Source organism: Taudactylus pleione, unplaced genomic scaffold (genome assembly GCF_031769625.1).
Source record: "Taudactylus pleione unplaced genomic scaffold, aTauple2 ptg000016l, whole genome shotgun sequence".
NCBI classification, from domain to species: domain Eukaryota; kingdom Metazoa; phylum Chordata; class Amphibia; order Anura; family Myobatrachidae; genus Taudactylus; species Taudactylus pleione.
In genome coordinates this window covers 50,822,738-50,842,951 of record NW_028284418.1, presented here as the reverse complement: position 1 = coordinate 50,842,951, position 20,214 = coordinate 50,822,738, and the positions used below count along the sequence as shown (strand labels likewise).

Here is a 20,214-nt window from a genome sequence, read left to right as displayed (position 1 = left end):
CTAGTACTTGCTGCAGGGAAAATAAGTAGGTTTTGGTGTAATACAGAGTTGGGTAACTGCGGCAACCCCACCTTCTTTTCTATACAGGATACATATTATCACAATGCTGAAATAATAGTACTTATGATTGACATTTTCTATGTTGGAAATTCCTACTCTTTGACCAGTCCGACATGTGCCAGGAACTAGTTTTAAGTTGTTTTGTGATTTAAGGACTATAAATAAATAAAATAGAATACTATTTATGTGAAGCCAAAAAAACTAAATTTTTAGTTTTTTTTTTAAAAAACCTTGTCAGATGACTAAATATTTTTTTTATAATGACAGTATCTCAAATTGCAGAAATGTTAGCAAGTTTTTCACCAGTATGAATTCATTGCACATGAATTTTTTTTTTTATTGTTTTTGTATCATTTTGATATACACAGATGTTTTCAGTGTGTTCATATTTTGTTTCTCCTCTTTAGGTTCATTAACCAATCTAAGTTTTGCTGTTGGGATAGCGGCGTACGCTTTGCTGGGTTATTACATCAGAGACTGGAGGACACTTGCCTTTATAGCCAACTCACCAGGAGTTTTCTTTTTTCTCCTTTCTTTGTAAGTCTCTTTATAAAGTGCTGCTATTTTACTTATAATACCCACTGTGGTTCTAAAGGTACATACATGTGACTATGGGGTAAATTTACTAAGATGGGACTTCTATTTAAGAAGTGATTTTGCCCATAGCAACCAATCAGATTATACTTCTTATATTAAACTCCCATCTTAGTAAATTTACCCATATGAGTTTTAACTTAATTCTACACACCTGAGAGATGAGAGGAAGAGCCATGACTTTCTTTTTTTGACAGCTGAAACGATACAAAGTACATCTGGTTTGCTGTATACACAATTATTGTTCATATATGAACAATACATTTCCCTAAAGATTGTTGAGGTGATATCTTTAAATACAATTTGTGAGACCAATCGTGTACAAACTGTATTTCCGGCACAATACTAGCTCATCGGGACAGACAAATGTCGTGCAGTACTCCTGGATGTCATGAGCCAATCCGACCGGTTTTTGAACGACAGTCTGCTCCGGTGCTACTCACACGCTGTGAAATAATCAGACAACCAGCCAATAATTTCACAGTGTATACGTACCTTAAAGGACTTTTCACAAATTAACTTTTCAATTAAATATTTGTACACATGTCAAACAATCGATATGTTATAAACTTACTTAATAATTTATATGCCCTGTAAAACATTGGGGAGATCCTAAGTGATGGCTGCAAAGTGCCCCTGGAATGGTTGGCTGAAAGCACTTCACAGGCAGTATGGAGGAAATCCCGATCCCGATCTGTTTTCATCCCTTAGGCACCCCTAAGGGAGGAAAACCCTCCCTTAGGGGTGCCTAACCCTAACTCCCCCGCCTAAACCTAAGTCCCCCGGGGTTGTGCCTAACCTAACCTCCCCCCGGGGTTGCCTAAACCTCCCTTCCCCTAGCCTAAGCCTAACTTCCTGGCGGGGGTGCCTAACTCTAAGTAACCCCCCCCCCCCGCTGCTGTCTAGCCCAGCTCCCTGCATAGGTAAAATGTCAGGCGTCAGGATATCGTGATTGCATCCATCGGCTTCCCGACTGCTTCCCGTAACATCTTATATATAAAATTCACTGGTCTGTTTGTTTATTTGTCTGTCTGTCTGTCTGGTTATGCATTCGGACACCCCTGCACCGATTGGGGTGAAACCAAAGCGAGGTTCAGTTGGATCCTGGACAGGTTTTAGGGGTGTTAGAGTCCCGGTCTGACCTCCTGTTGGTGTACGCTGGGCAGAACTTTGACCTGGGGAACCTATTCTGAGCCTTCCACTGCATCAATTTGGATAAAAACTTCATAGAGTTGGTAACATTGGATCCCAGAAGACATACTAGGGAGTTTAGGTCCTGGTCGGACCTCCCTTTGGTGTACGCCTGGCAGAACTTTGACCTGGGGATGCTGGGCAGAACATTGACCTGGGGAGCCTGTTCTGTGCCTTCCACTGGATGGATTTGGATGTAAACTTCACAGAGATGTGGCAATTGGTCTGGGATGCCTAATGGAGTGGATGGGGTCCCGGTCGGACCTCACTACGGCGTGCGCCAGGCAGAACTTTGATCAAGGTAGTCGTCAAGTTATTAAGTTTTATTATGTGATGTCGTCCAAATCCATCCCTTACCCATCCAGCATTTAAAAAAACTATGGTGGGAATTTCAATTCCGCTGGTTAATTGATCCCCCTGGCTAATTCTATTAGTCCCGAATCTGGCACTCGGCACTTATCCAAGGGAGGAGTGACCCAGCATCATGTGCTGGGCTGCTAACATTTAAGGTATCTGACATTTCTTTTCAGGAGCTCAGCAGGCTCTAAAAAATCCCTCCAATAACTATTTGTTTTCGGGCAGGCCCCGGCGTTAACACATAAGATCTTATCACGGATCCTATGTGTATTCGCCTGAAAACAGATAATTTTCAGCCAAATAAATCGGGAGCTAATTGAATTGCCTGAAGGAAATTCAAGCATTAAAAACCTGTTTCACCTCCCGAAAAGTTATCGGGTCTAATTGAATTCCCCCCTAAAACTGTCCAATATCACAAGTTTTTGTTACGTATACAATGTGATATAGTGCTCATTTAATTAAGTTAGAGGTTTGACGATAATTTCTTTTAGAGGTGCGTTTGATAGGAGCCTTATCTACCTGTTAAGGTTTCGATGCTTTATCATAGTGGTTGGGTATGAGATCCCTGCGATCGGGATGCCGCTGGTCAGAATACCGACAGTGGCATCCCGACAGTCAGAATACCGACACCCATAAGGAAAGCAGTTAAGACTAACCCTTACCCCTACCCCTAACCCTCCCTCCCTGGTGCCTAAACCTAACCACACCTCCTATTTCCTAAACCTAACCTTCCCCTCCCTGCACCCTAAACTTAACCCTCCCCCTGAAGCCCGATACTTAGCTTCGGGATGCCGGCAGACGGGATTATGGTGCCGGCATCCCAACGCTGTCGGGATTTCGGAGCCGATATTCCACCCGTCGGCATCCCGTACGCTGGGATGCTGACTACATCCCACATCGTAGAGCAGGGGTGACCAACCAGCCAGAGACAAAGAGCCAACTACATATCTGTAGTCAAGTTAAAGAGCCGATAGCATGCGCTCGCCAAAGCTGTCACAAGGCCCCATTTTTGTTGCATGCCTTTGGTATGACATTTGCAGGAGCATGACCTTGTGTCACACCCCCGTTTTTAGTCACACTGGCACATTGAAAATGCATAATTTACATAAACTACCCAATATAATTTTTTCATTGTTGAAGTGAAAGAAAAAGCCAGAGCAATATAGAAAACATTGAAAAAGCCACGTTCACATAAAATACACAGAAACAAGCCAGATCTACATAAAATACATAAAAAAAAGTCCACATAATATACATATTGAAATCCAGATCCACATAAAATAAGTTTTAAATACCACATCCACATAAAAACACACTTTGAAATCCAGAACCACATAAAATACATTAAAAAAGCAAGATTCACATAATACTACACACTTCAGCTCCTCCACCTGCCCTTGCCATTCTAGCCCACATTCATGTGACATTGCAGCCCCCCCATGCCACTGCAGTAGCCCCTCATGTGTCACTCCAGCCACTACCCCCCCCCTCCCCCCGAAGTTATCTCAGCAGCCACACTCTGCCCCCATAAGCATGAAAGCAGGCATCATCCCCCCAGCTCTCAGGCTGCCCCCCCCCCCACTGGCTCTCAGGCAGTAGTGCCCATTATGCTGTGCCCTCCTGTAGTTGTACCCATTAAGCAATGCCCCCAGTAGTTGTGGCCCTTATGCATTGCCCCCTGTAGCTGTGACCATTACGCAATGCCCCCTGAAGCTATGTCTCTTCTGCAATGCTCCCTGTAGTCGTGCCCCCTAAAGTAGTGCCCCCAGTACTAGCTCTTCCTCTCTGCCTACACCCCTATGAAGAAACTTACCTGTCTTCATGCTGGCACCAATCCACGCCATCAGGGCTCCCGAGTCCCGCCTCCGCTTCGCTGCCTACTGGAGCTAACTGGATTCAGCTGGAGCTTGGTCTCTCATGACGTCACTCGCGCACTGCATCACTGGGAACGTTGCCATCTGCAGCGATCAGAGGCTTCTTTAGCCTCTGATCGCTGCATAGGTCAGTGATCACAGTACCAGTAGGGGTCTGCCGAGCCAGGAGCTGCATCGGAAAAACAAAAGAGCCGCACGCGGCTCGAGAGCCGCGGGTTGGCCACCACTGTCGTAGAGCATCGTGCTTTACCTAGGTATGTGTTTGTTAAAAAGCTTATGTGCATTGGCTGTATGTATCTCCATAGGAATTAGTATTATCATTACCCTTTATTTATATGGCGCCACAAGGGTTCCGCAGCGCCTAACAAGTACAAAAACAAAGTACAGAAACAGTACATAAAGAGTTGAACAGAACAAGAAAACACTGACATACAGTATAAGACATTGCAGGAAAAGTACATGGTATATAAACATTGCTGCAGTAGTAGCAGGATGGCAAAAGTCATGGGTTAGGTGCTGTTATAAGGAGTATAGAGTAGATAACAATATAAGTAAAGGAAGGAAAAGCACATGAGGGAAGAGGGCCCTGCTCGTGAGAGCTTACATTCTAAAGGGAAGGGCAGACAGACAGGGATGACACAGATGGGTTAGACAGTGAGCATGGAAGAGAGGGTTAGGATGACAGATGGGTGGATTCCTGTTTTACATTATGTAAGATTTACACCTCATCAATCCCTATGTGTGCATGTATCAACCCTTCGTTCCTCCTCTTTCTGGCGCTGAAACATTTTAAAGGATTACACGTGGAATAAAACTAGCTCTGCGCATTTATTCTTCTGTTTTGTGTTTGGTTGTGGTTTGCTAAAAAATGTCCTGTTCATGATGCTTCTTATACTTCTTATTGTTGATAGTTTACTCCCCGAATCCCCAAGATGGCTATACTCCAATGGTTACACAGCGAAGGCAGAGGAAGTACTACTCCATATAGCTCGTGGCAATGGAAAAGAAAATCTTACGCTAAAATTAAAAGAACGTATTAGAACCCCAGGAACCAGTGACTCCGCACACAGCATCTTCGATTTGGTGAAATATTCAGTGCTTTGTAAGAGGACAATCATCCTGATGTATATCTGGTACGTCTAAAAACTACCCCCGGAATATAAAATGGTTTAACTCATCACTTAAACATTGCTCATTAAGCCTGTTTTCTGATTAATGAATTTCAATAAGTTTTGTCTCATCATGCGGGATTTACAGTAAGTTCATTTCTGAGCTGGCATGTCTAATGGGCATAAAAGCTTCATGTCCAAAAAGTGTCAGTACTTGGATTACCGAGTCTTCTGTTCCATTCTATCTCTGCAATTTTCCGCCTTCTGATTCAACTCACAAATTACTTTTTTTTTTTTTTTTTCCGTAAAAGCATTTAATTGTTCTGGCAAGAAAAATGAGCTGATTTACTATTACAGGAGGCTCAGACGTATGTCTTCAGTGATGCACATCATGTTACTTTACAAAAACCATTTTGTTGTGCGTGCTATCAAAGTAATTTTATTTTTCTTGTTTAATTTGAAGGCAAAAAAAAAATCTTACTTTAAAGAAATTTCTTTCAGTGGTTTGAAAAGAAAATAACAAGTAAAGCAGAAGCCCATATTTTTTCATTTGTATCCTATTATCTCGGTACATTATGCTATTGGCATTTTTTTGTCTGTCCGTGAGATATAGACACTGAGCCAATGATGTATTGAAGCTATTTTACTTCTGCTGTTCATTGTGGTTAATTATTACTGTGACAATACTGAATCATCCTGTGCCATAGGTTCAGGTTAATTGGATTTTTAACTCCTTAAATGCAGTAGAAGCTGTAGATGGCATGTAAGACGTATACCTGCAGGACTTTGACCGCATTTAAGGGTCAATAAAATGAAAAGCATTCTTTAATTTTTGCGACGGCTATTATCGTTGTACTTGTTTTCCTCAGCCTGCATTAAGTAGGACATTTTATTAATAGCTCTTATCGCTGGTTGTTGACAATTTGTAATGAGACTGCTAGATACTCCCTTTTCGCTTTTATTTCTTAAGATAGATTAAAGCTGTGAATTATGTTGCGTTGTTTAAGTGATATCGAAGCCTTTTGCGAGAGTGGCTATGAGATCATGTTAAGAGAGGGCCCATAAACTTTAAATGATTACATCTCAGGGAAGATATAATACAGTACATAACAGAGTAACGGACTTATATCTCAGCAATTCTTGCCATGAGGTCGCAATGACCGGCCGGGTTTTCTAAGTTTATTGCAACTTGAACATAGGGCTTATATGTGACTGGGATACCGATTAAACCTATCTATCCTCAAGAAGAGGAAATTGCATTTCCATTTACAATAAGTTTTATTTAAAAGACAATAAATTTCCTCAGTTACATAGGTGGTACTTGTGTACAATCTGTGCAGTATAGGAACACTATTCATCTGCAATGAGATTAAACCCTCTGGATGTAATTTCATCCATATATGTTAGTTGTTAGTATAAAAAAGACTGCCCAGTGTTTAAATTAAAAGTAAAATATCTGAGTTGTACGTTAGGATTGAGGGTTTATTAGTTTGAATGTGATTCCCTTTTGCTACAGATCTTTCTTTTTAAGCCGTCCCGTGGCAACTGTTTCCATGGAACAGTTGTCAACACACCCTCCCCCTTCCTTAGTGCTTTGGGAGGAACTGTATCAGCTGGTTGTCAGCCAGCAATAAAAAAAAGTTTCAACTAATCAAATTGGACTGAATACTCTCAGCATGGGCAGACTGTAGATGTTATAAGGGAGTTTATAGATGAACAAAGTCTCTTTCAACAACGTTGGACATCTTCGTAAACTAATTTTCTGTTCCTTGTAGCCTAAAACATCAGCCGACAACTAAGTAATAAAAGAGAATACTTAACTTACAGAGGGATTTCAATATAAAGAAGAGTTTGCCAGAGAAAGCAAGAAATTGTATATAGACTGGGTTTTAAAATATGCGTTGTTAAGGAGTATACTGTTTAATATTGGGAATTCCGAGCAAATCTGGTTTGAGTTTCCATTGGAAGATGAAAAGTGGCATATCAGCATGTTGACATATTAGGGCAGCGAGGACAATGACACCAAGAACTGTGGAATGGAGGCCTCCGCCTGAGCTGTCACCAACAGTTTCTTTCAGATGGCTCTTCATCAAAGCACTCATTATGATGGCAATTACGTTGCAAAAGAAAAGTACACCGAGTATGTGCAGTGTCTTGTGAACTGCTAAGTCGTGTAATTTATAACGACAAGATAGATCTCTGAAGAGTTGTCTTTCTATTTAAGATGCATTTTACATCTTTGCATTTTGCCTGGAGATTGTAATACTTTAATCATAATAACTTGTGAACAATTCTTACTGGATGTAATGTGAGCTCTGGAGAAGTATGTTCAAATAACAAAAGCAATCTGAATGCATTTTAATAATTGTATCAGTGCAGTAAATTGCTATACAGACGCAGTAATAATAAGGTCATCTGCTGCAAAGAGGTAGATGAGAAAATGTTCCTCAGCATAGGGGAACCTGCCAGAAGGAAAAGCTACATGTATTTATAGCAAATTAAAAGGGGTGAAGAGGTGATATCCCCGGAAACATTGTGTGAATAACTCTTTAAAAGGTAACTGTTGTGATATTACTTGGAGGGGCTTTGGATTGTGGTATATGTGTGTGTGGATTGTAGGGCATTTAGACTGCAGGCTCCAATGGGGCAAGGTGTGATGTCGATGAATGGCTTCCTCCATTGTTATCATGTGACCGAGTCTCTTGTGCCATCTATATATTCAGTGTGTGTGTGTTGTTGCCAGTAGTAATGTTGAGACTTTGGGTAAACTGTATACAACCTTCAAAAGAGGATAGGTGAAGTTGCACATAGCTAGAAGGTAATTGGTCGTTATCATTTTATAGAATGTATTGCCCTCTTTAGACTGTTTGATACATCTCCCCCTTTAATTCCTGAATTAAAAATGGCTACTGCATCTTCTTGCTACTATACTCCTTAAGGGGTGACTGAGGGAGATGCTTTAGAATTTTGTAATACAGATAAAAAGTAAAATGACCAAAAACAATAATTATATGTTGTCATGTATTGGTTTATGTTGTAAAGAACAATTGCACTCTGTTGTGCTATTATTACCACCATGCTCACTCTCTGGAAGATCAGCATTGGACTATGATGTGTATTATGAAGGCAGATGTTGTCACTTAGAATGGCATTGTGCAAAGTTTCATTCATATTTAGATATTTCTAGTTATACTATGTGGTAAAGTTGTGGTTCGCTAACTATCCAACTCACAGGATTACAATAGTTGTTGAATTATAAGTTGTTAACTTGTCAGTTAGTCTAATGATGGATATCCATTTAACCAATTCATATAACTATGTTAGACCTGGTTATCCAATTGTCCAATCATTTAGTTGTGTTAGGTATTCCATTATAATTTACAAGACCTACAAATCAAAACATTTTACAATTTTTTAATACTAAAATTGAATATATGAAACTGTTGACTGGTAGTATACTGTATATACATTTTTTTATTTGGTTATATTAACTTAATATTTACTTCTGGAGCACACTAGTTAAACGTGACACAGCACAGGGCATTTTTACTTCAAATTGAGCTTCAGGCATTTGAGTAAGTTATGGTGAGGTGGTTGGACTGGGAGTGGGGGTGAGGGCAATGGCTAAACTGTTAAGGCCCTTTAAACATCCCTGACCGTTAGACACTCTATTACTGAATCAAGGGATTTATAATGTATGTGTGTAATAAATGTCTTTATGGTTCCACTGCTATGTAGAAATGAGTGTATTTATAAAATCACTGTAAATCTATTTCTCTGTGTAGTGTTTGGGGAAAGTATTGCTAATAGATCAGGGAGTTTCTATCTAGCAGTGGTGAAAGGACTATTACTTTCATCAAAATCATTCTTCTTTGAGTGCATTCTTGACAAATTGACTTTCAGAAAAACAGCTCTTGAAATCTGTAAACCTTTCAGTAGCAATGATGATGTGTTTCTTCCAGGTATGTCTGCAGTCTGGTCTACTATGGCATGACTTTAAATGCAGGGGAGCTAAAAGGCAATCTGTATGTGAATGTGGCATTGTATGGCCTTATTGAAGTCCCAGCTTTCCCACTCTGCCTGTTTTTTATTGAGAAGTCCTGGTGAGTATGAAGCTGACATGGTTAATGTAATCATTGTTATTACACCCTTTGGACTCTACCAGGTTAAAATCTGGGGATTAACATAAAGCCTGTATGTGAATGTGTTTAATATACTATTTAAGTTGGACCTATCGGGCTGTACTATAATTGTTAGATTTTCAATTCTGAGTAAAAATTGCAATGTTGCTATGTCAGTGCCCACTCCTTGTGGGTAAAAAGCTTACATGCTCTTCACTGTTAGCAGCGCTTTTATGACTGTTGCCCACCCTTGTATGAGTTAGAGGTGCTTACTGTCCAGGAATAGAATGTAGTAGATCTAAGAGGCAACGGTTATAAAACAATTTCCAAATTCCGAAACATAAAATGTATGGTCATTGTCATGGCAACAGTGGTCAGGTAGATGCACCACCAAATCAGGAACAAGGAGAATATTCCAAAGCTATGGTCAGGGCAGGCAGATAACAAGCAAGGTAGCACCAGAGAGCCAAAAGTAACAGCGCACCCAGAATCCTTACTGAACTTCTGAGCCACTGCCCTAGACTTTTATAAGTGCACAATGCCTATCTATTACTCATGGGTGAGCGCAGTGTGCCCTAGTATGACCAAACACAAGCATGCCTGAAGATCACTTCTGAGGCCTGACAAATGTAGTAATTAACACACATAATTAACACACATTTTAAGGAAAAACTCCAATAAAACGGTGTCCCTCCTTGTTAGTGTCATGAATTCCAATGTTATTATATAAATTAGCCATTTAAGTGGACTGAATGTCCTGTTGCTCTCAATGATCCCATGTCAGTCAATCAAGCTGGAATATTTCCTGGAACTTAATTATGTTTTTGGTCTTGCCTGGTCTCGTGCTTGGCGTCTTTTTTGCCTTTTTTTTGCCCACAATGCGTCTAAGTCACACTTGTATATCTGTGTGCAACTTAGACTCTCAATCCGCATGCAATGTGCTATGATGCAGCGGTTACAGCTTTTTTCCACGCCAAGTTCAGTGTACAATCTCAGTTGCACACAGATATACAATTGTCACATATGAAATTAATCAGCACACTCTCCTGGTGTGTCCTAGTCGCATTACATTATGACTTTTTAGACACATTTTTGGCCTAAAAAGATGATCAACGCTAGCAGAGTCGCACAGGACCTGACGGCTCGTTCACGCCAGGCATAATGCGCTGCATGGCATATTGAGGCTAGATGAGCAAGGACACATCTGTAGACTTTGTATGTCTATGACATTGGGATCCAGGTGCACACAGAACTGGTGGAAGATGAAGGATGAGGCATATATGTAGAGGAGACCAGAGGCAGTGCCATAACTAGGGGTGTGCGAGCAGTGCCACCGTGCAGAGCTCTGTTGGCGGCACCACTGCTAACCCACAGCTCTTGCAGCCAGGATCTCTGCAGCGGTGCCGCCTGGAGCGTCCTTAGGATGCTTCAGAAGTGCACACTGCTGCCCTTACAGCCCGCCGGAGCATCCTGAGAATGCTGGCTTTGCTGTAATTTTCGGTGTTTGCAGCCCTGCCCCTTCCCCATGATGTCATACAGAGGGGGCGTGCCCAGAGCCATAGTTGCGGCTCTGACCAGAGGCACACATTGAGGGAAGGCTGGGGCAAAGGCACACATGCAGAAGCTTGATGCTGCTTTGCCTATGTTATGGCCACATGCTGCTTCTCTAAGGCAAAAGACAGTGCATGTTCTAGCCTACATAAATGCTGGCCCAAACCTGGAATATCTGATCCCTGACCCCTATGAGCCACCCTTAATCCGGATTTTGTTGAGATTGAGGGCAAACGCATAGAAGTAATGGGTACATGTATTTATATGCACGTCCTAAAGGCTACAGGCTGGACACTGTTATTCAGGGGGAAGCTGTGGGTCACAGTGTCTTGAATTGCTCCCTTATTCCAGCCAATGGCTGAGGGTGTTTTACATTGAAAAGCCGTCTTCCTGAGGCTATTGCTGCTCTTGTCCCTTCTTCCTAATGCTTTACATAGGAAAATAATAGGGCCTGATTCTGAGTTGGATGCAAGTAGAAATGCGGACCATCTTACAGATTTTAATGTACTGCGTATGCATCAAAGTAAGAAATTGGCGACTGCGCATATGACAGATTAGGCATACAGTATGAACACTGATTTCTCCATATGAGCTATACTGTACATATGGATTGATCCATCCATCAATTTACACTTTTCCTGAAATGGGTGTGTCTGGGTGGTGACCATGCAAATGCACGTAGCTGTTCCATGCCATGGGTGTGTCAAGAGAATGTCATAGGCATGTAAGCTGGCTTCTGTGCTCCATCGTAGTGTGTGCAGACGGAAATGGATCTCTTTCACCCAGATACTAATGATAACGACTGCAGACACAGAGAACGTGAATGGGATAGGCTCCTACATGTAGACGCATGCATCTTCGGCATACAAGCTTAGGCTTACTCAGATGGTCAATGGTCGCAATGTTGATCCCAACCTGTGTCTTCGGCCGCAGGCATCGAACTAAAGCCGTGTACACTCTGGAACGACCAACATTCGTTCCTATTTTCGGAACGATATCCCTTGAGCCCAGAACAAGCAATATTCAGCGTACACACTGTGCAATTTTGCCATCGACTTATCAATATAAGGTATTGTTTCTTTGTATACGATTTATACAAATTTATACTTCCAAATGTCTGGTTAGCCGTACACACTAGACGATGTTCACCATATCGCTAGCCTCATCGCTCAGTAATCCGTGCTGCAGGGACGACAAAAGACTGTCGCTAGCGTCCAGCGGGAGCATGCAGACATGCGTACACACAGCGATGTAGACAGTTTGTCGTTACAAAACTGCAAATAGTCCCGATATCGCTCCTGCAACCAAGGACACAGCTTCTGTGTGCATAGCATACATCTCTCTGTCTGTTATTACCCTGTCTCACTTTATTACTGTTTTGTTCCCAATTGTAAAGTGCAATGAAATATAAAAAAATAATAAATACTGTTGTATCATTCATATTCTATATTACATAAATATTGCTCTATTCCTCAATGAACATACTTCATCACTAATAAATCATAGTCTATGTTGTTGTTGTCAGCAATTGGAAAAACAGTAGAAAACCCTCTTGGTATTCAGTCATAATCAAGGTATGGTTAACTCACCATATGGCATCAATAACAAGCTTATTAAAAGGTCAGCTGCTCTCCTTGGCTAGACCTTTATGAAATAAACCTATGATAAAGCAGAACAGCCAACAACACTACATATGCCATTTATACTCCATAACACTACCCCCCTAACATGTATATACCTTTACTTACAACCCTCCTTTACTATTACTATTTTCCCTTAAAACAAAAATAAATAACCAAAATGATCTATACTGTACTTGTTTACTACTTTGTGTCCAACGTTTCCCTTTCTACAGTGCATAGTAAATGTCACGCCTGAGGGTTGGTTTGGGCTGGAACGGGTGTGGGAGGCTGAAGAGAAGACTTGAGAGGTGTGAATAAACCTGGGTGGTTTGAGCCAGGACTTCCTCATGTATTTTTGTGAGGAGGTAGAGCAGTTGTAGAGGATGATGGGCCCGAAGGCGAGAACAAGAATGAAATGTCTTTATTAAACAGCAGGGGCCAAATGTAATAGGGTGAGAGTTTAGAAAATGTGAGAGTTTAGCAGTAAAACGCTCACACTAATACATTGCTCGGGTTGTATCTTCACACCTGGATGAGAGTTTAAATCTTGAGAGTTTTTTGTGTCTGAAAAACATGCAAGTTTGTATGTTCTGTGACTTTATCACATTGTCTGAGTTTACAAATGTGAGTTTTCTCTCATGTTTTCTAAACTCTCATCCTACTACATTTGGCCCCTGCTGTTTAATGAGAATGAGAACTCTGATTGGGACCGATGATGACGGATTGAGAGCTGGATCGGTTTGAGACCGATGTTGAAGTATTGATGAACCTGGTCGGTTGGGACCGAGGTTGATGAATTGAAGAACTTAATTAATATGAGTCCAATGTTGGAAGTGTCAAATGAGACCAATGCTTGGAGGTATCGGCTGGAACCAATGGTGGCTGTAAGAACAAGTCTCATTGGTAAATAACGGAATGGGTGCCTGATTCAGCAAGCAACGCAAGTGAGAGAACATACGGCGCGAGCCGATGATTGCAATCTGCGTATGCATTGCGCGTGCGTGAACAGGTTGCTGAGTATGGTAAGGGCTCTCTCAGAGTACGCAGGAGAGCCCGCAGAGACCTTCTATGTTGATTGACAGGAAGTGCTGTTTGCGGGTGGTGACAGGGGGGTGGTCAGCCGAACGCAGGTGTGCCTGGGCGTTCGCACACCCTTACAGGGGCGTGCATAAATCAATCTCAGTGGCGCCACACGCAGGTGGGCGCCTCTGTGTGCAGGACTCTCTGAAGTCCTGCCTTAGGGTCAGGTCTACCCTTAGCTTGCACGCAGCTTTGATGGCAATCGATGTTCACGTTGTTTACACTGTCAATCACGGCCTAGGTGGGCGGCTTTCTGTTTTGCTGTGTGTCTGTTTCTTGTGCTGCGGTCTCCATACATATGCATTGATTTGCATAATCTCGCAGTAGCTGGGTGCGTGCGTCCGCATCCGTGCGTTGCTTGCTGAATCAGGCCCTGGGACCGTTCAGATACAGAGTACCTGGGAGCTCAGCACTGAGCTGTAACGTCAGCAAGAAGCGATGCTGTACTGGGTACAGAGGCCAGTCTGGAAATGGAATTTATAGGGGAGGATCCCCAGGGATTGGATACTGCCATCAGCTGGTCCGGGAGCAGCACTCTGAGTGGAGGAAGAGCGTCAGGTGACAGAGTCCAACATGGCTGCGCCCATACTATTGTTTAGGAAGCAATTCTGGCATGCAACACAGACAGACCTCAGCACCAGCCGGGAGCTATGTGCAGTGTGAGCGGACCTCTGCTATCCTGGACAGGCAACGGAGCAGTAATAAAGTGGTTTTAATAGTTCGGAGCGTGACACTAAACAGTCGTCTCTTCCTAGGATTACTCTGCTCAGTCAGTGCGTCCTCTAAAGAATCTGTAATTGTTTCTCCAACATGATATTCTGCTGAACAGAGCCGTAACTAGGTGTGTGTGAGCTGTGAAGTTGCTCAGGGCCCTTGGGGCGGCACCGTCGCTCCCCTTTGCCCCTATGTCTGACTAGGCAATATTTCTGCTGCAGATCTGCCGGAGCATCCGTTGGACCCTCAGGGCATACAGCCACCAGGAGCTTCCTGAGGATGCTTCGGGCAGTGCTGTACTTCCAGATGCTGGTGGCCCTGCCCCCTCGGAACATCATCCCGATGTCATGCGCTCAGAGGGTGCCACCCTGTTACTGCTTGGCTGCTGCATTTTAGAAATTGGCTTCGGGTTACATGGTATCTACATTCTAGCATGTTTTTTCCTGTGAAGCTTTATAGCTATGTGATGTGATGAGAATTCTACGTTTGTGGGAGTTTATGGGAGTTGCCAGTAATTTTGTATTAAATACGATTAATGAACCTATGTACATATACTTGCAATTGTTTTCTTTTATAGGTGTGGAAGAGGAAAATCAACAGCCGGTTTTCTAGTGTTCGCCGGCCTTGCTTGTATATTCACAATGTTTTTACCAGACAATACCAGTAAGTACACCTGGAGAGAACTTTTTTTTTTTTTTTGTAATACTGTAAACTCGAATATAAGTTATTTATTTTTATACTGCTGTAAACGCTGTTTGATTTGTATAATGTACATGGCCAAGGATTGTGGAGGAAAAGCTAATTGTTCTTGTGCTGATCTAATGATGTGGGATTATTGTTTCTTATTTAGTTTCTTTTTCTGTTTTAAATGTATGGAATCCAAAGTGTCCATTTGGGTGTAGCTATCGTAGGTGCAGGGGTTGCCATTGCTGTGGGGCTCAGAGGCTTAGGAGGCTCCAGACCAAGGTCATATAGTTGTCTACCAAGTGCCCAGAATTGCCTGCTAAGAAATTGGGTCTGGAAACTCTTTAGCACTCATATAGATGGCGGTCTCTCCCTCTCAGTAAAGCTCTACACTGCTATGATCCATCTCCTGCGCTCCCATGTCACCCTCGCAGGCACAGCTGAACTATTCAGTGAGCCAGTCACTGTCAGAGAGTAGGCTTCTCTTGACCACAGCCTTGGTGAAGTGAGCTGGGGGGCGGAGACTGACCTCTGAGACAGGGCCTCATTCAGAACCGGTCGCAAACGCTGAGCACTCGCAACCGGGTCGATGTTTGCCCACTTGGCATGCGCACGTCGGAGCCGGCCCCGACGTGCGCATGCACGAGACCCAGCTAGCGACGGCCGCTCCGGGTCTCGCACCAAAGGAGGCGAGCTGTCGATGTTGATTGACAGCTCGCCCTTTTGGAAGGCGGGACGGGGAGGTGGCCGGCCAAATGGAGGTGTTCCCGAAGGAACGCTTGCCGTTTGGGGGTGGACCCACTGACATCAGCAATGATGTCAGTGGGGAGCTTCCTGCTCGATCAGAGCCGGAAGCTCCCTGGGGCTTGCGATTGCCGAGACCCAACCTTAGGGTCTCGTCGCAAGCCCCTAGGGCCGCGATGGTCCTGACCATAGCGATCATCACCCTGGTCGGTCGCTAAGTTGTGGGTGGTAACCCACAGCTTAGCTAGCGACCAGGAGGCCGCACTTCAAGATGCAAGCGGCCGCCCTCAATCAGAGTGACCGCTTGCATCTAATGACCGGGTCTGAATGAGACCCACAGTGTGCAGAAATGAAGATGATCTCCATTCAAAGGGGAAGCTCCTGCATTAGGAAGTGTCGCCCTTAGGTAGGAGCTGGTTGTTCCTGCCCCTCCGCCTCTGTCTTTACACTCGCTGGAAACTGCAATCTTTATTTTTTTTTTATTTTTTTAATAAGCTGCCAATAGGGATGTAGCACTTGAAACGTCACCATCTTATAATAGATGAGATAAGAGGTCAATGAGATTAAGGGGTCTATTCATCATCACTTAATTTATACAAAAGCATGTGAAAATTAACACTTTGTGTAATGAAAACATCACTTGCTTTTGCTCACATGTCTTTGAGGTGCGTTCAAAAATGAGCAATGATCATTACTTAAACATTATGCGGATACAACAAAGCTTATTGAGTAGGCCCCATAGAATGAACATCCAGAAGCATCAACTAATAAACTTGAAGAGCTTTATCAATAAACCCTTGCAAGAGTGTTACTGTATTTCCAATTTAGAAGCTTTTTGAGTTCTTTTAAAATTTGCAACATAAAAATATCTTAATATTCATGTAATGACTGATGGTAAAGCTGTGATATTGAGATGAATAACCTTGAGTAGCCACTTTAAATCATTCTTAATTTAATTTAGAGTAAATTAAAGAGGAATTTTCGGTAAAGATAAAGTATGTTCTTGAAAGAGGATCAGACTTACTTTATATGCATAACCACAAGCTGGAACTTTGTGTAGATTTTATTTACTTAACAGAATCCATCTCATTTTCTGTTACTGAAATAAAAAGCTTTCTGGTAACGATTATTTATTTAGTAGGGGAAACGGGCTGTATTTTTCCTCAGCAAGGCTGTAACTCCCATTGGTACAAGGGTTGTGACTTCTTCGGGTCCTCTTTTCCCAGATTTGTATTACTTGATAACAGTATGAGACATTATGTTACACTGTGATCAGTGGTCGCACTACTTTTTTCTGTGGCGTAAAATTGCTATCCAAAGAGGAGTATAGCATTCTATAGGTCATTCAGAATAATGGTAAATTGGCTTATACCATATAAGCAGGGCAGCATCAGAAAACCAAATATATGTTTTATGTTATTACTTAGTAAACTGTAAGGTACACAAAACTGCAATAATCCTAGAAAGTAGCATTTTCTTTGACTGGACTAATAACAGAATTACACACACACAACAATATAATAATTAAAATACTAGCATTTTGACCCATCATTTGTCGTGTGGCGAGCATGGAAATGTCCTGTTCACCAGCATGTACTTTGTCTGCCCCCTCCAGGTCTGCTTTACCCTGCAGTACTGCACCTTTCCTCCGCTCTGCTCCCTCCAGTCCTGCTTACCCTGCAGTACTGCACCTTTCCTCCGCTCCCTCCAGTCCTGCTTACCCTGCAGTACTGCACCTTTCCTCCGCTCTGCTCCCTCCAGTCCTGCTTACCCTGCAGTACTGCACCTTTCCTCCGCTCTGCTCCCTCCAGTCCTGCTTACCCTGCAGTACTGCACCTTTCCTCCGCTCTTCTTCCTCCAGCCCTGCTTACCCTGCAGTACTGCACCTTTCCTCCGCTCTGCTCCCTCCAGTCCTGCTTACCCTGCAGTACTGCACCTTTCCTCCTCTCTTCTTCCTCCAGTCCTGCTTACCCTGCAGTACTGCACCTTTCCTCCGCTCTGCTCCCTCCAGTCTTGCTTATCCTGCAGTACTGCACCTTTCCTCTGCTCTGCTCCCTCCAGTCCTACTTACCCTGCAGTACTGCACCTTTCCTCCTCTCTTCTTCCTCCAGTCCTGCTTACCCTGCAGTACTGCACCTTTCCTCCTCTCTTCTTCCTCCAGTCCTGCTTACCCTGCAGTACTGCACCTTTCCTCTGCTCTGCTCCCTCCAGTCCTGCTTACCCTGCAGTACTGCACCTTTCCTCCACTCTGCTCCCTCCAGTCCTGCTTATCCTGCAGTACTGCACCTTTCCTCCTCTCTTCTTCCTCCAGTCCTGCTTACCCTGCAGTACTGCACCTTTCCTCCTCTCTTCTTCCTCCAGTCCTGCTTACCCTGCAGTACTGCACCTTTCCTCCGCTCTTCTTCCTCCAGTCCTGCTTACCCTGCAGTACTGCACCTTTCCTCCGCTCTTCTTCCTCCAGTCCTGCTTACCCTGCAGTACTGCACCTTTCCTCCGCTCTTCTTCCTCCAGTCCTGCTTACCCTGCAGTACTGCACCTTTCCTCCGCTCTACTCCCTCCAGTCCTGCTTACCCTGCAGTACTGCACCTTTCCTCCGCTCTGCTCCCTCCAGTCCTGCTTACCCTGCAGTACTGCACCTTTCCTCCGCTCTGCTCCCTCCAGTCCTGCTTACCCTGCAGTACTGCACCTTTCCTCCGCTCTTCTTCCTCCAGTCCTGCTTACCCTGCAGTACTGCAACTTTCCTCCGCTCTGCTCCCTCCAGTCCTGCTTACCCTGCAGTACTGCACCTTTCCTCCTCTCTTCTTCCTCCAGTCCTGCTTACCCTGCAGTACTGCACCTTTCCTCCGCTCTTCTTCCTCCAGTCCTGCTTACCCTGCAGTACTGCACCTTTCCTCCGCTCTGCTCCCTCCAGTCTTGCTTATCCTGCAGTACTGCACCTTTCCTCCGCTCTGCTCCCTCCAGTCCTACTTACCCTGCAGTACTGCACCTTTCCTCCTCTCTTCTTCCTCCAGTCCTGCTTACCCTGCAGTACTGCACCTTTCCTCCTCTCTTCTTCCTCCAGTCCTGCTTACCCTGCAGTACTGCACCTTTCCTCTGCTCTGCTCCCTCCAGTCCTGCTTACCCTGCAGTACTGCACCTTTCCTCCGCTCTGCTCCCTCCAGTCCTGCTTATCCTGCAGTACTGCACCTTTCCTCCTCTCTTCTTCCTCCAGTCCTGCTTACCCTGCAGTACTGCACCTTTCCTCCGCTCTTCTTCCTCCAGTCCTACTTACCCTGCAGTACTGCACCTTTCCTCCGCTCTTCTTCCTCCAGTCCTGCTTACCCTGCAGTACTGCACCTTTCCTCCGCTCTTCTTCCTCCAGTCCTGCTTACCCTGCAGTACTGCACCTTTCCTCCGCTCTTCTTCATCCAGTCCTGCTTACCCTGCAGTACTGCACCTTTCTTCCGCTCTGCTCCCTCCAGTCCTGCTCACTCACACCCAACTTGCTCTCTCCAGTCCTGCTCAACCTGCATCCATCCTTCCCACTCACCTCCCTTCTACTCCTTAAAGTACCTGCTTCACTCACACCCAACTCTGATCTCTTCAGTCCCACTCGTCCTGCTGCAACTCAGCCCACTCAACTCCCCTCTGCTCCCTCCAGTTATCACTCACTCACTTCTCTGCTCTTCCAATGTGCTCAACCTGAAGCCATCACCCCACTCACCTCTGCTCTACTCCCCCCATTACCAGCTCACTCTCACCTAACTCTGCTCTCCAGACCTGAACATCTTGCAGCCATCCACCAATTTCACCTCCCCTCTGCTCCCTCCAGTCCTTGCTCACTCACACCCAACACTGCACACACTCAACCTGCAGCCATCCACCCCACTCACCTCTGCTCTGCTCTCTCCAGTCCCTGCTCACTCACACCCAACTCCGCTCTCAAGACCCGCTCACCCTACAGCCTTCCACCTTACTTGCCTCTCTTCTGCTCCAGCCAGTCCCTACATACCCCATACTCCCCTACATTCTACTCCCTCCCATCTGGCTCACCCACCAGCACTGGACCCCCCTCACCTTCTCTCCTTCCAGCCCCGCTCAACCTGCAGCAGCACTCTACCTTTATCACTTTCGCTCTGCTCCCTTCAGTTCCTTTCAGCTTGCACCCCAGTGTTCTCCCTACATTCCTGCTTACTATGCAGCAATCACCTCACTCACCTTTGCTGTTCCTCCTCCAGTCCCTGCTCATCCCAAACTCACATCCAGTTCTCTTCATCCTGCAGCATTGCACTCTGCTCAATCCATCTGTACTGCTCACCCTGCAGCTTTGCACTCTGGGCCTAATTCAGACCCGCTCGCGAGCGCTGAGTGCTCGCAAGCGGGTCGATGTTGGCCCAGTGCACATGCGCACGACGGACCCGGCTCCGTTGTGAGCATGCGCGAGACCCGGATAGCGACGGCCAAGCCGTCGCTATGTGTCTCGTACCAAAGGGGGCGTGCTGTCGATGGTGAGTGATAGCACGCCTCCTTTGGT

General features: G+C 44.5%; 1 protein-coding gene across 2 annotated transcripts in view; it reads left to right on the top strand.

Moving 5' to 3' along the window:
* The window catches only part of LOC148542039 (solute carrier family 22 member 15-like), a 208,606-nt gene that overhangs the window by 43,591 nt on the left and 144,801 nt on the right, over nt 1-20,214 (top strand). For both annotated transcript variants that reach the window (XM_088473973.1, XM_088473963.1), the window contains exons 5-8: nt 468-597; nt 4,988-5,209; nt 9,148-9,288; nt 14,851-14,936. In XM_088473973.1, the coding sequence (XP_088330099.1) occupies nt 468-597; nt 4,988-5,209; nt 9,148-9,288; nt 14,851-14,936 (579 nt within the window). The remainder of the gene's footprint in view (nt 1-467; nt 598-4,987; nt 5,210-9,147; nt 9,289-14,850; nt 14,937-20,214) is intronic.